This window comes from Phasianus colchicus, chromosome 7 (assembly GCF_987193195.1).
Source record: "Phasianus colchicus chromosome 7, bPhaCol1.hap1.1, whole genome shotgun sequence".
Taxonomy (NCBI): Eukaryota; Metazoa; Chordata; class Aves; order Galliformes; family Phasianidae; genus Phasianus; species Phasianus colchicus.
In genome coordinates this window covers 34,233,093-34,254,277 of record NC_143442.1, presented here as the reverse complement: position 1 = coordinate 34,254,277, position 21,185 = coordinate 34,233,093, and the positions used below count along the sequence as shown (strand labels likewise).

Sequence of the window (21,185 nt, the reverse complement as noted above, 5' to 3'; positions counted from 1 at the left end):
TGGGTTTTGCACTTACATGACTTCAGTACGTTTGTCAAAGCAAGTGTCGTTTGCTTAAACAAAATACGTCATGGGTTTTTTACATCAGAAACTATCTACTGGTCCATGAACTGCTAGGAAAATACGCCGCTACAGAATGCAAGTCTAATCTTTAAAAAGTAACTGATAAGAAGCACTTTAGAAAATGTTACTGCATATGGGTGTTGTGTTCTTTACAAATACAGAGATAGCAAAATATTTCCTTTGCAAGTCACTGTAAAGGTTTTCCACTTTTCATGAAAACTACCGTAACCAGTTAAATGATGCAGTTTACACAACTAGCACAATAGCTCTGGTCTGTGGGGAAAAAAACTCTGAATGTACAACTCCAAGGAGAACAGCAGTTAGCTGAAGATGACATCTGTCCTTTCCTCTTCAGCCCTACCCCAGAAGTAATGCAGGTGAGCATTCCCTAAGGGATCTGCTCGTGTGACGGAGCCGCATCTCCTGTTTGGCAGGAGCAGCCTTCTGTCAGTACGGTTCTATTAAGCCAAATGCAAACTCAGAAGACCATGTTGTCCTAACTTGGTTTTGGACTTGCTGGTCCAGATCCTTCCCTAGCCTCTTCCTCATAGACTGGAGGTTAGAGGCTAAATTGCTGCTATTTGGAACATCAGGGGATTGCTGGTATCTTAGAGCACCTTCACAAGGTCAGTAAACCAAAACCAGTATCTGAATGTGTTTCTCTGATTTGGCTAGGTTATAACACCTTCTTCTTTGTCCCTCTGAGTGCCCTGAACTTCAGGGATGAAATAATGAGGTGAATACTCCAGGAGGAGGAGGAGGTAGGCTTGCTGTGCCTCTGAGGAAATAAGTATGTCCTTGTTGGTCAATTGGGGTAGAACATGGGAAATGGAGGAATCTTAAATAATTTAATTTACACTCCAGCTAGGGCTTTGGATTTTGTTTTCCTTTTCTTGAGAGGAACATTCAGGTGCAGATCCATGTTTCTCATGGAATACCTCAAAATCGCTGTCGATACCTATTTACAACTTTATGTGACTTGTGTAATTTCTGGTGTACAAAGCCTCTGGGGCCTAAAAAAAAAAAAGAGTTAAGGGTTTTTCTGAATGCCAATAAACATGTTAAATGCTACATCTTGCTAACTGATGATGAAGTGTGTGATTACCATCAGTCATCTTATGTGTGGTAGAGGTGAGAACTCCCCTGGCAATATTCAGGAGCAATTAGAGTTGGTCCAAAAGGCTGAAAATAATGTTTTGCTCATCAAGAAGTGATGTGTTTTTTTAAGCAGATTGCATCTTGCACCCCATAAGCATTTGCCTCATGACAGAAATCAGCTGTGTATTTCAACCTGGATATGCTCTTAGTAGGAATCATTGTGTGTGATGAAATAGTTGGATGTTGAAGCCGCGTTTTTCCCCGTAACTTTCAGTATGACTTAGCTTTAGAATAAGGGAAGAGAAAGCAGCGTTGGGTTTAATGCAAACTGGTTTGTGTCTTCCTGTGAAGAATGTATAGCAGGGCTTTGGATGATGATAGCAGCATGTGCCCACATTGTTTCCATTGGGCTCCAGGCAGGGCTGCCTCCAATGGCCCCAAACCTGCCTTCTCCTACAATTTCTATTTAAAACTGCTACCCTTTGGGTTTATTTTCAAATGTTAAATAATTTTAATGTTTGCAGAATGGAATGTTACCCGAAACGTTTATTGGTTGCTGGTTGTTTTTTTTTTTTTTTTCCTTTTTATATATAAATGTCAGGAGCGTGAAAAAGGAAACTCATCAGCAGAAGTTGCCAATAAAAACATCACTTGTCGGGTGATTTTGGTGGTCTGTCCTCGTGCTGCTGCTGGGGAACGGCTCCGAGCAGCGCTGTGTGGGAATGCAGGGGCCGCGGGGCTGAGGGCGGGCGGGCCGGCTTTCTTCTGATGGCCGTTGTGCTTCGGGGGTGGATCCGTTCACACTGCCACTGCACTGTTTAGAAGCCTCAACGCGTTTTTACCGCATTTTAAGGACTCTGGGAGAGCAGACCTTGCACTTCAGGCCTCGCAGCAGCCAGGACCGAAAGCAATTTTGCAACAAAGCGCGTTTTGGAGAGCGGTAAGGTACAGAGCCAGAGCTGCGGCGCCTTCAGGCAAAATGGCGGCGGCCTCAGGCAAAATGGCGGCGGCCTCAGGCAAAATGGCGGCGGCAGCACGAGGGCTCCCCCTCAGCCAATCAGACGCGGCGGCCGTTGAGCGCGTGGCGGGCCGTTGGCGGGCGGGCTCCGCTGTGAGGGCCGGGCCTGCAAGCGCGGGCTGCAGTCGGTGATGAGGGGAAAGGGCGCTCTTGTACCGCACGAATACCTTGAAGTTGGCTTGTTTTCGTGAAGGAGGTGGCCGTGGCTGCCTGCAGGAGAAGCTGCGTCGATCGCTTCTAAGAAGGCCCCATCTGCGCCATGGAGCTGCAGGAGGACGATGCTAAAAGCAAACAGCGCCTCATGCACGGCTCGCTGCTCTGCCCTCGGCCCCGGGAAGCCCAGCAGAGCACCGGCAGGGGCCTTGCAGCGTTACCAGAGGAAAGCTTGCCTTACCTGAGTACGTCTTTAGATGCTGATATCGACGTGTATAACGCGAGAATGAGAACCTGCAGTGCGGAGGTAGATGACAGCCAGAAAGAAGCTGATGTGCTGAGGAGGGCGTGTGGTGGTGGTACGCAGTGCAGCTGCGGGGTTTGTGGTGGTGGGAGTCCCGTCCAGGTGGGTGAAGATTCACAGCTGGAGTACATCAGTGCGAACGAAGAAGGCTTTGATGATGGGAATAGCTCGAGCGAGCTTTCTGAGCAAAGGGAAGGTGTAGGAATGGAAGCCCTAGTGGCGGTAGATCCAGTTCATGACGTTGCAGGTGGTGGAGCTGCAAAGGAACAAAATCTTGCTGACTCTACTTCTGAGCGCTGCACAGCTGTGCCAGAGCTTCCCCAGCTGCTCCAGGACTCTCAGCCTGTTGGCAGTGGCAGGGCTTGTGGTGGTAAGGAGGAGCAGGCAGCATCTCTCAGTGGTCTTGCTGGAAGTATGTGTGAAAGTCATGCATATGGGAATAGAGAAAGGAGTTATCCAAATCTGCTTGTACATGACCATGCAGAGGTGGAAGATGCTTCCTTACGTGATGGCATGCAGCCCAAACAGAACAACTGCAACTTAGTGGAGCAAGGAAGCCCTTTACTGTCAGCAAGGGAAAGGGCCCTAGCAACAGCCACACAGTTCTGCAAAAGTGCAGGGGACTCTGATTTTTACAGTTGTGAGGAACCCTTCCTGTGCATGTGTGGTGCCAGCTGTGCTTACTGCGCTTCAAAGGGGGATGAGAAGCAGCGTCCAGTCCCTGCAGTTCTCACTAGCAAGGATCTCTGTTCTGGGGAGGAAGCTTGCAGTGCAAATACCACTGCCTCCCTCAACTTGGAGTGTTGTGAAAGCTTGGTAAATGTGGTCAGTAATTCTAAAGTTAACCAGGCTGTCGATGCAAGTTCTGATTTTAGAGTTTGCTTTACAACCAGCAGAAGTACCAGTGCTCGAGTTCCTCTCTTATCCAGGGCAATTAATACAGAGATGACAATGATGAACAAATTCAGACATGTGGGTTGGCTTGGAGAAACTTGTGCCAGTGTTGCTCGCAGTACAGACTGGCTGTCTGGAGCTGGTCCTACAGAGGAAATGGGGTCACAGCTTGCTGATGTGCACCAGGATGGCAGTGCTGCTGCAGCAAATGAAAGAAGTTCACAAGTCAAGGTAACTCCAGAAATAACAATGTTGATGCATTACAGCTTTGTTAACCTAACACTGCTCAGAACTTGTCTGTACAAATGTTAACCCGTAACTTCTTTGTAATCATTTTTATTTAGGAACAGTGGGAATCCAAAACTGAGTTGTGTAGCGACGGTTTAAAGATAAAGGCTGACAGGTGGGTTGTGAATTGTTCTCTGTTCGGAATTCTAGATGCTGGGTAAGATTTCTGTGTTGGAGATGGATGGTTGGAGGCTGTGTTCGTTGCAGGGCAGTTGGGCTGGATGGTCTTTAAAGTTCTTTTAAGTTCTCTACAAAGAGTGGTGAGGTGCTGGAACAGCTGCCCAGAGAGGCTGTGGATGCCCTGTCCCTGGAGGTGTTCGGGGCCAGGTTGGATGGGGCCATGGGCAGCCTGGGCTGGAATTAAATGTGGAGATTGGTAGCCCTGCATGTGGCAGGGGGGTTGGAGATCCATGATCCTTGAGGCCCCTTCCAACCGTGGCCATTCTGTGATTCTGTAAAGGTCACTTCCAACTGTAAGGATTCTGATTCTATAATCCTGCAAACAGGAGGAACTGATTGCATTATCTTTTTCCTTAAATCACTTCAGATGTAGCTTCTGTAAAGCTGCTCATTAACCAATAAAACATAGTTAACCTGTAGTATTGACTCAAACGCTTCAAGATTGTATTTATTATTATTTTGAAGGCCAGCACACCTCAACAAAGAAACTGTGAAGGATTCTGTGTCTGTCTGTCAAAATCTACTGCAGAGAGCTATTGAAGCAGAATTGCAGGTTCTAAACGCTCACTATCAGATGTGCTATCAACACTGCTTGAAGATCTACAAACTGGCTTTGGAGGAAAATGCATGTTTTAGCAGGCATGTATGTTAATGTCCTTCTGAGTGAAATGGATAACTTGGCATTAATTGCTAAATATTCGCCCTGCAGCAAACCTGGATGGCCTCTGGATGCCTTACCATGCTGCTGATGGGGAAAATTTTTCTTTCCTATTATGGGATGCAATATTTTTCACTCAGAGGGTGGTGAGGCACTGGAACAGGTTGCCCAAGGAGGCTGTGGATGCCCCATCCCTGGGGGCATTCAAGGCCAGGCTGGAAGTGGCTCTGGGCAGCCTGCTCTGGTGGTTGGTGGCCCTGCACGTGGCAGGGGGTTGGAACTAGATGAGCATTGTGGTCCTTTTCAACCCAGGCTGTTCTATGATTCTATGATGATTCTATTTTAACAGATACCATGGAAATACCTCTCCTAATACTGAATTAGGTTCCTCTGTCACGTCAGTTTTGGAAGAGCTAAAAAAGAACTACAGCAGTATGAGAGCAAAAATACAAATGGGCACACCTTTGAGCGCACTCCCACCACTGTCAGTTGAGATAAAGTTATTGCCAATTGTTTCTTCTTATGTCCCATGCAAGGTATTTTTTTTTAATTTTCTGTTTGTTTGCTTTTGATGATTTCTTTCTTGAAATTTAAGTCCTTTTTTCTCTTTTGACAGTTATTCAGGGAGGAACTTTGCCATGGGTAAGTAGTCCTTGTTTCTGGTTTTAAAGCTCCAAATAAATGGGAGCAGAGCTTAAAAGATGCTGAACTTGGGATTCCTATATTTCGGGATGCATCTTGTTGCTCCAGACTGCATAGTACTTTGGGTGCAGTGGTTTCATTTCAAGGAAAGCTCTACTCTGTAGTGTTCTCAGATGGGAACTGTGCAGTGGTAATTAAATTAAAACTTGTGGAGCTCTATTTTGTATTAAGTTCTTGGATCTTTTGCAGTTCTGTTTCAGGCATGAGAAAAGCAGGTTTTGAAGCTCCAACATTGCAAGAAATCAGAACTCCAGTCAACGTGGTAGGTAGGGGTTTGTCATTTGATAGACGTTTGTGCTGTGTGGAGCAGTGTCTCTTTTCAGCTATGCTCTGATACAGCCATGGGCTGTAAGGCTCAAGCTGGGATTCTCTGCCAGTAACAGCAAGAGCTGCTGAGTGACCAATGTGGGTTGTCCTTTGGAAGCAAAATAACGTAGGGGTTCTTGGTGAGATGAGCAGGTTTTTAAAATTTACCTGATTAATATTCTGAAGTTGAAAAAGCTTATCAAGTGCAAGTTGTATGATATAACTGGAATGTGCTCGTAGGGGAGTGCACAGACCACAAGTTTAACTGATGGCCAGCAGCCCAGTGACTCTGCTTCTTCCAAGATGTCCCAAGAGCAGCTTAAAGAGCAGGGCGTGCAGCATGGTAAGCTCACTGCTTCTGGTGCAATACAGCGTGTCTGCTTATTGTTTGAGGGGTGAGGTGGGGGGAGTGGTGTAAAATACATATCAGTAAGCATTCCAACACAGGGCACAGTAGAATATCCCTATCTATCAGCCATCTATTACACTTTGTATCCAGAAAAAAGTAGTAATAAACCTTTCCTACTTGAATCACAAGGAAAGTCTGGTATGTGTCACCTCTTCTTCAGCTAGCAGCAAATAATGTAAGTAGCTGGGATCCTCTTAAGCATCTAGCAGTTTGATATTCATTCATCTGAGTTTGACACACTGAAATTTATTTGTCAAGGGTATGTGAGGAATAAAGAATGGAATGAATGTTGGTTTGATGCTAAGGAGGACTTCACAGGAACAGACTTTACAGTAGTATCTGAAGAAGTGGGGAAGCACCAAGAGAAACAAGGCACGGTTGGTTTGAGAGGTGAGGTCACATGCTTTAAGGTGATGTACCTAAATAATGGCATTGATACTGTTCACTCTTTGTTCCTTTCTGCATCCTTCCCTGTAATGGCTTCTTGAGAATTACTTTAGAGATGTCAGTTTGAGCTGAAAAAATGATAAGAGTCTGATTTCTTCTGTTTGTTATCAGAAGCAAAGATAACGGAGGGTGCAAATGAGTGCTCCTTTGTTTGTGTTGGTGGCTTGAGTTCTTCGGTGTCAGAGGTACGCCTGCTTCCATTTCCATAGCAGTGATGTCTCACTGCTCGTGGGAGCTTTTGTGCCATATCCCTGCAAACAAAACGTGTGTGCTTTTGTAGGGTGATCTGAGATTGCATTTCCAGAAGTACCAGATCTCTGTCCTTCTGCTCTGTGCGGATTCTGATAACCACAGGTATGTTAATAAAGTTCTATTAAGTAATGTAGGTACAGATTAGTTGGCAAAAATCTGTGATTCCAAGCAGCTTCTCACCTTATGAGAAGCTAAGCAGCTTGGAATTTTCTCTTGTGATGTAGTTAATGTTCAAAAGACGAGAGTCATCATGTGTTCATACTGACAGTACCAAGATACTTATCAACACTGTGTAGTAATTGAAGATGTACTTCACTTAGTTTCCTATTTCACGTCTTAGATGCGCAGTTCTTGGCTTTAGAGACACCTCTGCAGCAAAGTTAGCAGTGGAAGAAATGAACAGGACAAAAATTAAAGGAAAACCAATAAGTGTGGGACTTGTCAATAATCCATCAGAGAACAGATCTTCAGCTTCCCGAATCCTTGGGAAGAAGCTTTGGTGTGAAGCTCTCTCTGTTGCTAGCAGTGCAAGCAGTGATCAGAATGAAACACTCCCATCAGCCTCTGGTTCTGTGGGAGCACCTGGCACCTCCTCTGCTTCTCAGAAGGTGCCTCTCATGCCCAGGGCTTCTTCACCAACTCCTTGCTCTACACAAGTGCCTTCAGAAGCAAAGTGCCCCAAATCCTCTGCTGAAGACTCTGTACGTTTTCTGTTTGCAGTTAATCAAAAGGTAATTAATGATTACAGCAGCTCCTTTATGCGGCAGATTGGAGCCCTACAACTTCCTTCCTCTAACATCCTATTTATTATAATATCTATTCATATCTGTTTATCTTCCTTCTATTTATTGCTTACTGAGCAGTGTTAGGGTATGAAAGCACAGAATGTGTCAGTTCTAAATTGGTGACATGCTGGAAAAGAGTGATATCACCATTTGTTTGCTCTCACATCAAGTTGTGATAGTTCTTATCCCCAAACCAGGCATTTGCATGAGTTTTTATCTTGTTTTTCTTCTCTTTTCGTTTTACTTGGCACATTTTCAATGTGAATTGAAAGGTGAGAAGGGCCCCATAACATCTTTTGGTTTTGGTACAGGAAAGATTTGGGGATACCAGAGGAAAAACTACCAGGTTTTAAATGTAATTGCACAGTATCATAAGTATCATTTCTTTATTCACTCAGGTTGGTTAAGGCAAGAATAGTAGTGGCTGATAAACTGTAGATAAGCTATCTGTATTTCACTTCTCCTTTTTCTGTAACACAAATACTTACTGGTAGTAAAGATGCTCCTAATGACTTGTGCAGTACATAGCCCATTCACTGCTTGCTGCTTTTCATGTAATTTTAGGATACTGGAGAAAATTCCCTGCCAAAAGCACCTGCTGCTCCTCTCTCCAGTAATTCATTAGAAGCCTTTATGTCTCCTAACTCATTGAACTTGAGCAGTTTTGCCAAATTAATGAAGAAACTTAAAGACATTCATCCAGAAGCTAGTAGGTGAGAGTGCTTGGATTGCAGTTCTGCCCTGATTTGTAATGAGTGCCATAGCCACGATAGCTTGAGTGCTAAATAATTGCACAAAAAGTGATGTCAGCAGTTATTTCTGTTGCTCCTATAGAGACAAAATTGTAGATGCTCTGCTGAAGGTGAGGAAGAACAATAATGGTGTCCTGAGTGGTTTGTCCATCAGTTCCATTATGCAAAGGACCTCTGAAATCCTAAGGAAACCAACGCCTGCTGGTACAGGGAAAGGCAGTGTCAATCAGTGAGTATTTAGCCTATAAAAACACAGATGTGAATTCTAGCTGTGTAGCCTAAGAGAACTTCCTAGGAACCTCTTCCTGCATAAAAAATAGAATGAATCACTAAAACAATGATTTCTAAAGATGAACTGTTGTTGTAGAATGTCTGTAAACACAGGAGCTTGCTAGCTCTTCTCAAACTGGGCACATGGGGGTTTTATTATGCAGGTTTTATTGATGAACTTGGTGACTGAGTACGTGATCAATGTTCTGGGCAAAGGTGACATCTAATGGCCAGTTCCTGTGTAGCATTTCACAGAGGAATTCCAGTACAGACTCAATTCTTGCTTAAAACCTGATGATTTTTTCCTGTTGTGAGATATTTATTTCAGTGTAGATATTGAACGGAATAAGTTTGTACATCCTCTAGTTTTTGCATATTGAAGGATTTTGTAGATAGTTCCTTTCTTCTACTGGCTTGCCTGGAAATCTTGCATTATTTTTTCCCTTTGGCAGAGCTAGCCCAGAGTTGGACATCTCAATGTCTGTACATCCATATATTTGTTAACTGTGGAGGAGTCTCTGCATTAGAAAAGATGGGAAGTTAGGCCTAATGCTGAAAGCACCACCAGGAAACACGTGGAGCCTGTTCACTTCTAAATGCTGACTTTTGAGAACTTTGAATTAACTCAGGCGATTCAGTTACCTCTGGATGTGATCTGTTCTACAGGGACCATTTTATTTTATCAGAACAACTTTTCTGTGCAGTTCTCAGGGCTGGGAAACCTCGCTCTTGTGTGCAAACTTCTGCCCTCCATAGCAAAAGCAGCACAGCCTCTAGTGTTGCTCTGGGATGCTGACATTGCTGATGCTTTGTTTCACCTTACACGTGTTCAAGCAAAACTTAATCTGCTTTTACTTTTTTTTTTTCTTTCTGTGTAGATGATTTAATGAAGAACTGAACACTTCACATGAGAGATTTTTGCAGTCCAGCTCACTCTGGGATTGTTCTGTATTTCTTGTTTGTTTGATTTTTGGTAGAGCGTTGTGAAAACTCGCTTAGCACTGCTGTATGCTTTGCAGTTTTGTTTGACAGAACATTGCCTGAAGGTCTTCTGAGAGTGGCTTTGTGTACAGGCAGATGTTAAGTAATTCTTCCCAGTTTTGTCGTTCAGTGCATTTCTCTGAGGTTGAAGGCTCCCATTTCATCACGATGAGACTTCTGTCATAGCAGCAGCACTTCTCTCTGCTGAAGCACACAACCCCTGGCTTGTGGTGCTCTGTGTCGGGCACAGTGATAGCTGCAATGCTAACAGCCAGCATGCTTACATGACTTCCAGATAATGATTCCAAATATTGTGCAGAAATGTCAAGTATCCTTTTCATACAGGGCAGGGGAGGCAGCAAGGCCTGGCTTGGAGAACGCGCAGTGCTGGCGGTGTGGTTATATAAGCCCAGTGCTGCAGTGGCTGCTCGAAGCAGAGCCATGCCCTGGAGAACTGGGCCTGTAAGCCTTCCTTTTGTATGCTATAGCACAGTACAGAGGAAAGCCTCTCCCACCCACACTCTCCCTGTGGTCTGCTTTGGGTTGATGTGGGAGCGTGTGGAGCTGCTGCTGGGGTTTTACATCCCCTTAGGTGTGTGCCTGCTGTGGAAGCCAGCACAGATGGCCACAGACAGACGAGTGCTGTGGTACCACACATCACATTGCACCTCCGTCCCTTGGCTGTGCTTTGCCCTAGCTCCTGGCTGCCCGTGCTGCTGAAAGCAGCCTTACCCTGAATAAAGGTTGAGATGCCTTCTTCACAGAGTTGTGCCGCTCTTTTGCTGTTTCCAAATCTCACCCGTTTTGTTTCCCCTCAACAGAACCGTGGTGGCAAACACTTCCCAAGGCCCGGCGCTGCGCTGCCAGGCGCTGCTGCTGGTTCATCCTGAAGCTGCAGGTCAGGTCTCTGGTTTCCTCCCCGTGTGCGCCCAGCCGAGCGCAGTGGCAGGCTTTGCCCTAGCACACTGCTAACGGCACACGCTGCCCTCCGTGCCTCCTCGTTGTGCAATTAGATGGGCGCGATGCTTTACAGAGGGCGGTGTGCTGCCGCGATGTGAGAGAGGGATGTCTTTAACAGAGCGATTCCCGAGGAGCCGCGGCTGGGCTGCAGGTGGAGCTGTGCGAACTCGCTTCATTTCTGTTAGCACGAAACAAGCACGAAGGACGGGCACGATCGCGCGGCAGCTCCCGGCGAGGCGGCAGCCGGGTTCCTCGCTGCTGGCCATGGCCCTGCTGCCGCGCCGCTTCCTCTGCTTCGTGCTGGGTGAGTGCCGCGGGCTGCGCCGGCAGCCAGGGGGGAGCGGGGGCTCCGGGAGAGGCTCCTGAACGTGGGCTGTGAGGGCTCTGCCCGTGCTTTGCCGGCCGCGGGGGGAACGGGAAGGAGCGTCCGTTCCCAAGTGCTGAGAAACGATCGAAGTTGGGCTCCGCGTGTGCTGGCGGTGATGCTGTCCAACGCGGTCCTTTGTGAGATGCACTGAAGAGCGCTCGTGCCAGAAGACACATCCCCTGCCTTTTGCTTCTAATACAGAAATTAACGACGGGGAAACTGCTCTAGGAGGGGTTTTGCCATTTTCCAATTTCTGAACCAGGCGTGAGGAGAGGACGCAGCCAAAAGCGCTCCTTCTGGCCACCCTTCTGAGCTGGGGATGGATTTGCAGGTGGGAAACTGCCATTCACTTTGGGAACTCCTGCATCACCCATCTGCTTTCACAAGGCTTGATTTTGGTAGGGTTTCGTGTGCAACAGGTAGAGGATTGCCTTATAACCTGAGTATATCCAGTAAAAACCTTAGGATTGTGCTTTGGTACTTTTGTATAAGAAGCGTGTTTAAGATTGCTTGGAAAAGAAACTGCTCTTGCATGAAACTGAAGTGCTCTTTGAAGAAACGTAGATTTCTTGTTTTTCCCCCATTTGCACTCCAGTGCAGGTTTTCTCCTCGTAACCCCACTGAATAATGCATGGAGCTGTGCTGCGTAAGGGGCTCATCCCACCACTGTCATTAACTGTAAGCTTTCCTGCTTCAGCTGCAGGACCTTTGCTCATTCTTTTGCTGCACCTTCCACCACGTGGGTTGGTTTTCAGGGACTTTGGAAATAAGAGAGTGGGAGCTGGTGGTACTCCAGGCTGCTCTTTTCCACTTCCAGTGCTCACAGCAGGACATCTGTCTCTGTGTAAGCCACTTAGCTGTGATAGATGGCAGCTAATCCTGGCACTGAATTGGGGATGCATTTCTTTCACTGTGTCCTTTTGCAGGTTTTTTTTTGTTCTGCTATAGTTGGGAAAGAAAGAAAGAAAAAAATTTAAAGAAAAAAAGCCTGTTTGTTCCTTTTGTTCCTTGCTGCTCTGTGGCCACACTGATGTGCTCCCAACCAGCAGATGTGGCTACGCTGGGGGTGACCACTAGAGTGGTGAATGTTGAGGTTGCTGATGCTTCTGGTGAAGCAGCTGTGGGTTTTCTTTTTTAGAAAGAAAAGGTGAAACAAGCTGTGCTAATAGAAGTGCTGGCAGCTTGCTGTATGAGTGCTGAGGCAAACACAGAGAGCTCAGCTTTGCTGAGCCCCGGCTGCCGTGCCAGTGCAGCTCCTCATGCTGAGCTGTGGTCTCATGGTGCAGTGCAATGGAGAAGTGCTCAGGGAGGCCAGCTGGTTCTGTTTTGGTGTTACTGAAGGAATACAGACTGCTTCATATGCCTGGATGGCATCCAAAATAAAACTGGGAGAGCCGGCTTAAGGCTGAGACCGCTTTGTTGCATCTCTGTTGAGTTGGTCACTTCTTTGTCAAATCAGCCCAGCCATTCCTGCTGGTTGGGAGCACCTTCCCTTCCTCTTCATCTTTCTGCCAGCCTCACCTGCTGAGCTTTCCTCTTAGCAAAAAAAATGCTTTATTGGTGCTCCAAGCAGCTGGCTGCAGCCGGGGGATCGACCAAAATAACCCCAGCCCTGCTTGCCACACTGGAGTGCCAGCTGTATCCCAAGGTACCTGCTGCCATTAGAGGTGAAACAGCTGTGTCAGTTTGGGGCTGCTTGTTGTTGGTAGAAGCAGACCCTCTGTGGGTTCTGCTGCCTGATTTCCACATTTGTGGAGTTCCCTATGGGCCGGGTTGCACGTGGAGCTTGGTTATTGCTGGTGCTGATGGATGAAGTGGGATCGAGGGCTCCCAGCTCAAGGCTGTCAGAAAACCACATTATTTCTGTTAAACCCAAGCAGATTTGCAGGGTTACTGCAACATTTGACTGCATTAGGTCCTGGAACAGGGGGGACTTGAAGCTTCCTATTCATGAGGAGAGAAGTTAGCCTCCATATGCAAGAAGGCAGTAGTGAGCCTGGGCTCAAACCTGCTTCGTGCTCTGCTGGGTCACCGTGCCATCAGTGTCAGCATTGCCACATCTTTTTAGGTAAGGCTTGGTGGGAAGCTGTCTGTGCTTTGTGTGGGTGAGCAGGAGAGAAGTGCGTTATTCAACTAGAAGGGAAAAATAGCCTGCATCAAGAAACCTGTCTTAAAAAGTGAAATAAATTGTTCTCTAGCTGGGAAAATGCATGTTGAAAGTATTTAGGCGAGCCGTAATTCTTTGCAGCCTGGGATGAATGCATCAGCAAGACACTGGAGCTGTTTATTTTGCTTTGCTCTGATGGATTTTTATATTTATTTATTTTGTTCTTTGTAGGCTGTGTGCTCAGCTGAGTGAGTAACGTGTGTCCGGGAGCCATTTTTTTAGATCTCAAAGGTAGTTCAATAAAGCAGCCTCTAGTTGTGCACAGCAGAACGCACCCAGCTTAACGCAGACAAATGCTTTGGGAAGCCAAGCAACGTGATCAGAGCACTGCTGTCCCCAAACCAACCTCCAGCATCTCTCCCTGTGGTGCTGACCCTCCTCCTGACACACACACACAGGCACAGGTTGCCTCAGCATCCTTCTGCTGGATCCACATGGCATCATCATGCTGCACCTCAGTGACTCCTGTGTTTTTGGCATCCTTTTCTCTGCTTCCATTGTAGAAATAACCCCAAAGCCCAGCAGGGTGAGCATGCAGGTTCCTCTGTCCTCCTCCTTGCAACCCCACGGTCTTTGGGAGTAATGAAAACCCGTGCTTCTCTCCAATAATTTAACCAGGGCAGATAATTTTTAAAAAGCCCACGCTATTCATTAAGGATGTAATTATAGCTTAACTGCTCATGCCAGGTTTTGGTGTGTAGTCAGCCAGGAGTTGGTGTGCAGCGTGCCTGGCTTCTGATTCATAGTCCTGTCCCTCCCCTCTTCATCTGGTCTTTATTTTATCTATGTGCTAAAATCAGTTTTGTTTTGTTTTGTTTTTGAAAAAGAGCATTTGCTGCTCTGTCCTGCATGGAGTCAAGTCCAGGGATGTCCAAGAGAAGTCCACTTCCAGGAAATGTGCTTGACAGCCACAAGCACCTGACAAGAACATCGTGTCTCTCCTGCTGCTCCACGTGGGGAACTGAGGTCAGGGGAGGAACTGGAGCAGCCCAGGGATGCCTGTTGCCATTTATTTATTAGCTAACAGCATCTAGGAGTGCTGCTATCAGGCAAAAAGTCAGTCCTGTTTTAATTTTAATCCAATACTCTGGATTGGATTAAATCCTATCTCAGCTGCTCTGTGCAAACCTGAATCATCCCTTGCGTGGGGAGAAGTTGGCTGCAGGTACAGAAAACCACTGTAAGAGATGCTCTGTGAGATACTGACTGTGGAGAGGTGCCTGAGTGGGACAGAGCTTCAGCCCAGGGTTTCTTTTGAGGACGAAGGCTGTCTGCAGGGCCTTATTGATACCACAAAGGAAAAGAAAGCCCTCAGCAATATCTCTGCACTAAGTTTTGGTGCCACCACAAGTTTGTGCCGTGGGTGGTTTGGGCACGCCAGGCAGACCACAGCCCAGCTGCTTGCAAGTGGGGACGGCTGGAAGCTGTGGGCTTAGCTGCAGTGCTGGGAGCACTCACTGGTGCTGCTAAGTTTGAGCCACAAAGCTCATTCTCAATGCAACAGAGCAAACCTGCAGACAAGAAGGGGAAAACAGAGTGCTTTCAGCTTGGGCTTGTTCAGAAAGCAAATGATTTCACGTATGGTTTTGTAGCGTTCAGGAGAAAATAGTGGGATTTTAATTCTTGAAGCCCAGAGCTTTGCTGGCTTGTAGATTCGTGTGCTTGTTCACTGCTAGCCCTGCTGCGATTGTCACTTAGTGGTCTGCAGCCTTTGGGGGTTTAATTAGACCTCTGAGCTTTTAGCTGAATATCCAGCTGTTTTCTGCTCCCAGCTGTTGCAGCCCTGAGTGCTCTGCACCAGAAACACCTGCCAGTCCAGCCGGAGCTGGGATGATTGCTAACGCATCCATGGGCAACGTGCTCCATGTGTTTCATCCAGCACCATCCAGGGGTGTCACAGGGGTATTCATTTAATGGCATTTCCTTAATAGCAGAGCAAACTGAGGGACCTGAACTGCTCCCTGTACGCCTCGCCACTTCTTCCCCAGCTGCTCACAGCCATGCTCAGCACATCCATGCCTTTGAGTTGCTTTGATTGGCAAGTACTTAAAACTCCCTGGGCTTGTGTTTTCACTTGGTTTGATTTCTTTGTGCCTTTAACTTTTCTCATTCTGGAGTTCATTTTTGTGCTGAATACGAGATAGCTGTAGCTTGCAGCCGCTCAGGTATGGCTTGTGGTTGCTTCTCATCTTTCCACCCAAGGTGGAGCTGCCAATTAGGGCGTTTTCCTCTAGGAAGTGGCCACGGTGTCTGTTATTCAGGAACAGATGTCAGGAAATGCTGGGGCTTCGCTAATAATAGTTGTTGTGCTGGTACAAGTGGATGACCTGTCTTCAGTCTCATCTGTGCTAATTGGCTTTGGGCAGCCAGGCTGAGATCTCTTAAATTCTGCTTCTCCTCATGTTGTATCGCTCTTGAATTTCTCAGAGCGGCTCTCTCTTCCCCAGTTCCTCTCTCTCTTTTGCGTGCCTTGCTTGCTTCTGCATGGCTCCGCTTCCTGCTTTGCTCCCAGTTCCCCTTGGCACCTCTCCTGCCTGCTTTTCAGCCCATTCTCCAAGCCCTGCTTTCTCCCTTTGCACCCCGTGCTCAGCATTGCTCCCATGGACAACTTTGGCCATCGCAGCCCGTTGCTCCCAAGGCCAACATTTCTGCAGCTAAACCATGCGCTAATTATTTCTTTTGTTCAGAAATGAAATAAAAAATACCCCCCTCCCCTCCAGCTTTTGCACTGAGCTATTCACATGTAGCAAAAAATAGAGTTGGAATGCGATGCTTGCCTGCAATGTGCTCCAGTAGCTGCAAAGGCACCGGCAGGCACTTTGGGACCAAGAGCAAGGTATTATTTATAGCCAGCTGCAGTAAATCATTCCTACTAAGGTTTTTCTTTCAGCCTGATCCCTCTGTAACATTACTGCTGCTTTCCATAGAAAAAATTGCACAAATTCATCCAGTAACACAGCTCGTCTGGGAGCCCAGTCGCGCTGCTCACAGTCACTCCCTGCAGCCCTTTCTCCAATGCAGTCTTCATGCCCCAGATTCCACTGGTGGAGCCCACAAGAAGCATCTTTCTCCTTTGATCCCAACCCCACCCTGTGGCAGAGCTCAGACCAGCGGTGACACAAATTTTGGTGCTGGTGCACACGATGCATGCAGAGATGGGTATTTGTTTGGAAGCACAGCGCCTTGCAGGTGATTTGTAAGGAGTTCTTCACACAGGATCCATCTGTGCTGCTGGTTCTTAGCAAGAACGCTGTGAATTTGAAGTCCGTGTGATCAGCAGAGGATAAGGCTGTGTCCTTTCTTATTCATGCCTTACCTGGGAGGACATGCTGTGAATAATTGATTCAGGCATCAGGCACTTTGACAAGTAGCTGAAGATGATGGGGAAGGGAACTGATGATGACTGAGGAGAGGGGAAAATAACAAAAAGCACGGCATGCCTTTACTTCTTGCGGTGCTCTGGCAGATGGGCTTAGCTCCAAGCACCGGCTCAGGGCAGGGCTCAGATCTGGGTGCCATTGGTCCCATGGCAAGTACGGGGAGGTGGTGACCCACAGCCTGACCCCTTGGCCTGTCTTTCAGCCCATCACTTCATCGCGGCGACGGCGTGCCATGAGGCGGAGTACGGCAGGCAGATCCGCGAGCGCTGCCTCCGACCCTTCAAGCTCAGCATGGAGGGCATCGGGCAGCAGCTGTGGTGCGACTGGGATGAGACCATGGGGTAAGTGTGGGTCTTCCTCTCCAGAACACCTCATGAGCCTAAAAGAGAGCAGGGTCAGGGCTGGCGAGCCTAGGGGGCAGCGTGGGTGGTACCACATCAGGGACCTCCTGCACCCATATTAGATTTAGGGATGGATTGAGTTCAGCAATGGGTTTTCTTCCACAACGGACCAAATGTGCCACTTCACTCTGCTTTTTTGTTGTGCTGTGCCGTGACAGAGCCCTGGCACAGGTACCCAGACAGGCTATGGGGTCTCCTCCTTGGACCCACCTTCCAGACCCACCTTGATGTGGTGCTGGGCACCCTGCTCTGGGTATCTGTGCTGGAGCAGGGGCTGGGCCAGAGAGACCCAGAGATCCCACGCTCCCTTAGTTCGAGACACCCTCTGTATTTAAAGGCTCAGGCTGTCGTGCAGGTTTGCCCTTCGCATCCAGAAGTCGCATGTTGATTTTTCCTGGCATCTTGAAGGAGAGGTTGGCATGCTATTTGTAGGGCATGGCAGCCTTCTGCTGAGCCTCCTGCTCGTAATCAGTGTCAGGGAATTAGCAGCGATCTGTGGCAGATGAGAAGCGGGGTCCTGGGCTGCTCTCACCAGAGCTCACATTGCATGTTGTACTCTCATCCAACATTGTGCCATGGTCTTTCTCTTGAAAGACAGAAGAGTGTACAAAAGCAAGCTCCTGCAACACAGCTGGGGTTTGAGGGCAGCTGGAAATGGAGAGCAGCTGAAAAGGGAGAGCAGATGCTGCCACGTGCCATGAGTGTGTTGCACAAACGTACAGTTTTCTGGTTAATTTCCTGCACGTTCCTCCTCTTCTGTGCCAAATTGGTATCTTCCTCTCTGTGCATGTATGTGTATGTAAACACATATGTAGCCTACAGAAATGACAGCTTGGGTTTTCCTTCCTCTTTATCAATGATAAAATGGATGAGAGAAAGAGGGGGAAGACTGTGTGGGAGATGTTCTGCTTCTGGGTAACCTCATCTGCCCCAAAATCTGACTCTCCTTCCTGAAAGAGGCAACGGGTTTGCAAGACCAGCATTAGGCCTTATTCCATTCTTTTCTGTAGCACTGTATGCATTGGAAATCTCTTGTTTTCATGATGGCTGAGGCTGCTGCCACTGAGGAAGGGGCACCTCAGGAAGTGCACCCCCTGGTTCGGTGCCACCTGTGAGCTGGATGAGGTGCAATCCATCTTCAGATCTTTGGTGAGGCCACAGCACAGGAAGCAGAGTTGTATTAGGGAGCTGCTTCTTTCTCTCTGACATCCTGATTTTCTTCTAAATAGCTTCTACTAAACTTGTTATCCTTGAGGCACTTGGAGGAAATGTTGATAAACTCAACAGTGTTTAATTTAATTGCACGAGTTCATTTGCTCCGTGGGAACATGAGCCTCGGGTCATTTAGGAGATGACGTTCTAGGCATAGAGCCTCATTGTTTGTTCTCCATATGTCCCCCCAAGCCAAGGAGTTTTGATGCTTGCAAGCCTTCTGGAACAGAGGGTCCAACCATCCACCAAGCCACGTCCATCCGTGCCACATCCACATGTCTCAATCCAGTACTGCCCTGCACAGCCCCACAGCCTGAGCACCCTCTCCATGAAGAAATGGAGCTGGGGAAGCTGTGTGAGCTGCCACCTACTTTGGGAAGGCAGATTTGAATAAAAAATTACATGCACACTGCGTGGTGGGAACGGAGGAGGATGAACCACCCCACTGCCAGCATGGCAGTGCAGCTGCAGCCGTCACTCAGCTCTGGCTGCTGAGGGGCCGCCAGGCTGTCACCCTGCTAAGAATACACCCCAGGCATTTCTATTTCTCGCCAGCTTCCCAAGTGTCTGTGGGATGTGCTGTCTTGAACAGCAACCTTGCAGGAGAAAACATTGTTTTCTTTCCCTTTCCTTCAGAAAGTACAAGTGAGTTTTTTGCCTTCTTTTATTTTCCTCCCCCTTCCTTTAAAAAGTGGGCTCACTAGAAGGAGAAACCTTCCATTTCTGACCCTGGCTACCCAGTCTCAAGTATCTGTGTGCACATACAGACACTTCTACAACAGAAAGTACGATCTCTCTGATAGAAAGTGTTTTCTGACATACACACAACTGTATTTCTATTATGAAATATCATATCCTATCTTGCTTGTTATATTTTACCTTCATTACACGCACAGTGACACTCTCAACATCACAAACCTTTCTGTTGGTATCCAGGGCTGGGTGGATCCATTTTAGTGGGGTCTGTGGGAAGCACCTGGCGATGGGAAGCTGGTGAGGACCCAAGTGCCCCCACTGTTGCCACCCCGTTGCCCTGTTTGTCTTGCAGCACCTACGGGGAGCTGACGAACTGCACGGTTGCGGTGGCTGAGAACCTCACTTGCTACTGGCCCAACCGCTTGGTGGATGAGTTCTTCGTCGCCGTCCACAGCCACTACTTCAGGAACTGCTCCCCATCCGGCCGGGCGCTGCGTGATCCCCCCAACGGCATCCTCTGCCCCTTCATCCTGGTGCCCATCCTCGTCACCCTGCTGATGACCGCGCTGGTGGTGTGGCGAAGCAAACGCAGCGAGGGCATCGTTTAGGGATGGTTTTTAGGGGAGAGCCTGGCCAAGGAGCATCCTGGGGTGCCGAGCCCCATCGGTGCCGCTGCATCATCCCCTGCTGGCCCATTCCCAGGTGGTGGCTTCCAATTAAATCCATCGTTAACAACCTGGGGATGCTGGTGGCAGTGAGGATGCTGCTCGCTGGGTAATGGGAGTGTGCTGCAGCTCTGCTCAGACCTTCCCTGCTTCCCTCCCGGCAGCCTACAGCATCCACTGGGGGGAAAAAAGGAAAAAATGGAAAAATCGGGGGAAAAAAAACCAAGGCAGGGATCTGTATCCTGCCTGTGGTGCCAGCACAGCACTGGGACGTGCCGTAACCACAAGGACAATGGGTCAGGGCACAGACTGGGTGATAAAACCTTCACTTTTTATCCTTTTTTTTGTTGTTGTTTTACCCTTTGTATCAGCAGGAAAAGCACCTTCTCCCCCTGCCCACCTGCACACAGGCTCCGATTGCAGGTGGAGAGATGGGTGATGGTCACTGCTTCATACTGGCAGGTGATTCCAGTAGTGGCACTGATGGCCTTGGAAGTACCCCAGGGTCAGTGAACAGTGGGAATTAGGTGCTTTTCCTAATTAAATAAATACATGCAGAAGTAAAGCACATGGCAGTCTTTGGTGCATCTCCCTTCCATGAAGCTGGGCTCCAGGTGGGTTGAGGGTCCCCAAACCCCCACCCTGCTGCCCCGCTGGGTGTCCCTGTGGGTCTCCTTTGGGGGCTCAGGGTAGGACTTCACCTCCAAACCAAGTCCAGAGGAGGGAGGCATGGTGTGTAGGGAGGGAATCTTCAGGTGAGATGTGGAAGCTGAGGGGGGAAACAGAGCTAGGGGATTACACTCAGCCCATTGAATGAGGATTTCAGTGGGGAGGCTGCTGGAATGGGGCACTTGCCAAGTGTGGGTCAAGAGCAGCCCCAAAGCACCCCTGCAGGCCTGCTGCCCCCTGCCACCTCACGGAGGGGTTCAGGTTCATCCCTGGCACTAGTGAAAACTAAGTATTTCCACCCTGCTTGTGTGTGCTTTCCTCCCTACCCTCCCTGACATCACCTCTTTGGCAGTAAAGATCTGCCACAGTCACCTCCTGCTTCAGGGAACGTGCTGCTCCACATTTCATTCCAAATGCATTATCACAAAGGCTGCATTATCTAAAGACAAGGCTCTCCTGTCAGGTGCCATCCACACATCTCATCTCCTCACTTTTCTGGGCCTCCAGTAACACCTGCAAGAGGGAAATGTAGCCAGCAAGGCTGCTGCAACCCGCTGCAGCTGCCCTGTGCACACAGAGGAGGAGGGGACTGAGAGACCTGGCCACTGCACAACACAACAAGTGCTCCGTGTGAAACCAAGCCAACATTTATTCCTGGGTTTATGTATGTATAAAAGCTGCTGTGCAATCCCCCCGAGGTCAGGGTGAGCAGTGGGAGCTGAGGGCATCAGCAGAGGATCAGAAAAGTGCCCACACACAGCATGGAGCTGAGTGATTGCTGAGGGTCGTGGTAACTGATCCCCCCCGACTGCACCCCCAGCTGAAGGCAAAGGCAGATTTCTTAAACCAAAAAAATCTCCTTTTCATTACTTTTTCACAGAAATATATATATATATAATATATATAGGATTTTACTAATACTACACAATCACTTAAGTTCCAGATTAGCCTTATATTTCTTTTAACTACTTCACACGCACACAAAAAAAAACCACCGTGGCCCAAACAGGAGCTGAAAACAGCACTGTAAAAAATTCCAGACTTGTGACAAAAAAGGACTTACATCAAACACCATGGGAATTTCAGTGCTGCAGCTCAGGACGTGTTG

At 48.0% G+C, this 21,185-nt stretch overlaps 1 protein-coding gene across 5 annotated transcripts; it reads left to right on the top strand.

Moving 5' to 3' along the window:
- Positions 1–1,221: 1,221 nt before the first annotated feature.
- RBM44 (RNA binding motif protein 44) lies at positions 1,222–21,093 on the top strand. 5 transcript variants are annotated; one of them, XM_031604548.2, is made up of 17 exons: positions 1,222–3,761; positions 3,875–3,933; positions 4,464–4,637; positions 5,006–5,192; positions 5,273–5,298; positions 5,548–5,620; positions 5,905–6,007; positions 6,332–6,463; positions 6,632–6,705; positions 6,801–6,874; positions 7,113–7,503; positions 8,122–8,270; positions 8,392–8,538; positions 10,382–10,458; positions 10,639–10,824; positions 16,637–16,775; positions 19,096–21,093. In XM_031604548.2, exons 1-17 carry the CDS (start codon positions 2,439–2,441, stop codon positions 19,349–19,351), a joined length of 3,570 nt encoding a protein of 1,189 aa, XP_031460408.2. In that variant the 5' UTR covers positions 1,222–2,438; the 3' UTR covers positions 19,352–21,093. The 5 variants fall into 5 exon arrangements, 4 of the variants coding, with proteins under 4 accessions (XP_031460408.2, XP_031460409.2, XP_031460410.2 ...); XM_031604549.2 differs by lacking the exon at positions 6,332–6,463; XR_016468468.1 differs by lacking the exons at positions 10,382–10,458; positions 10,639–10,824 and having other exon boundaries at positions 19,096–19,235.
- The last annotated feature ends 92 nt before the right edge of the window (positions 21,094–21,185 follow it).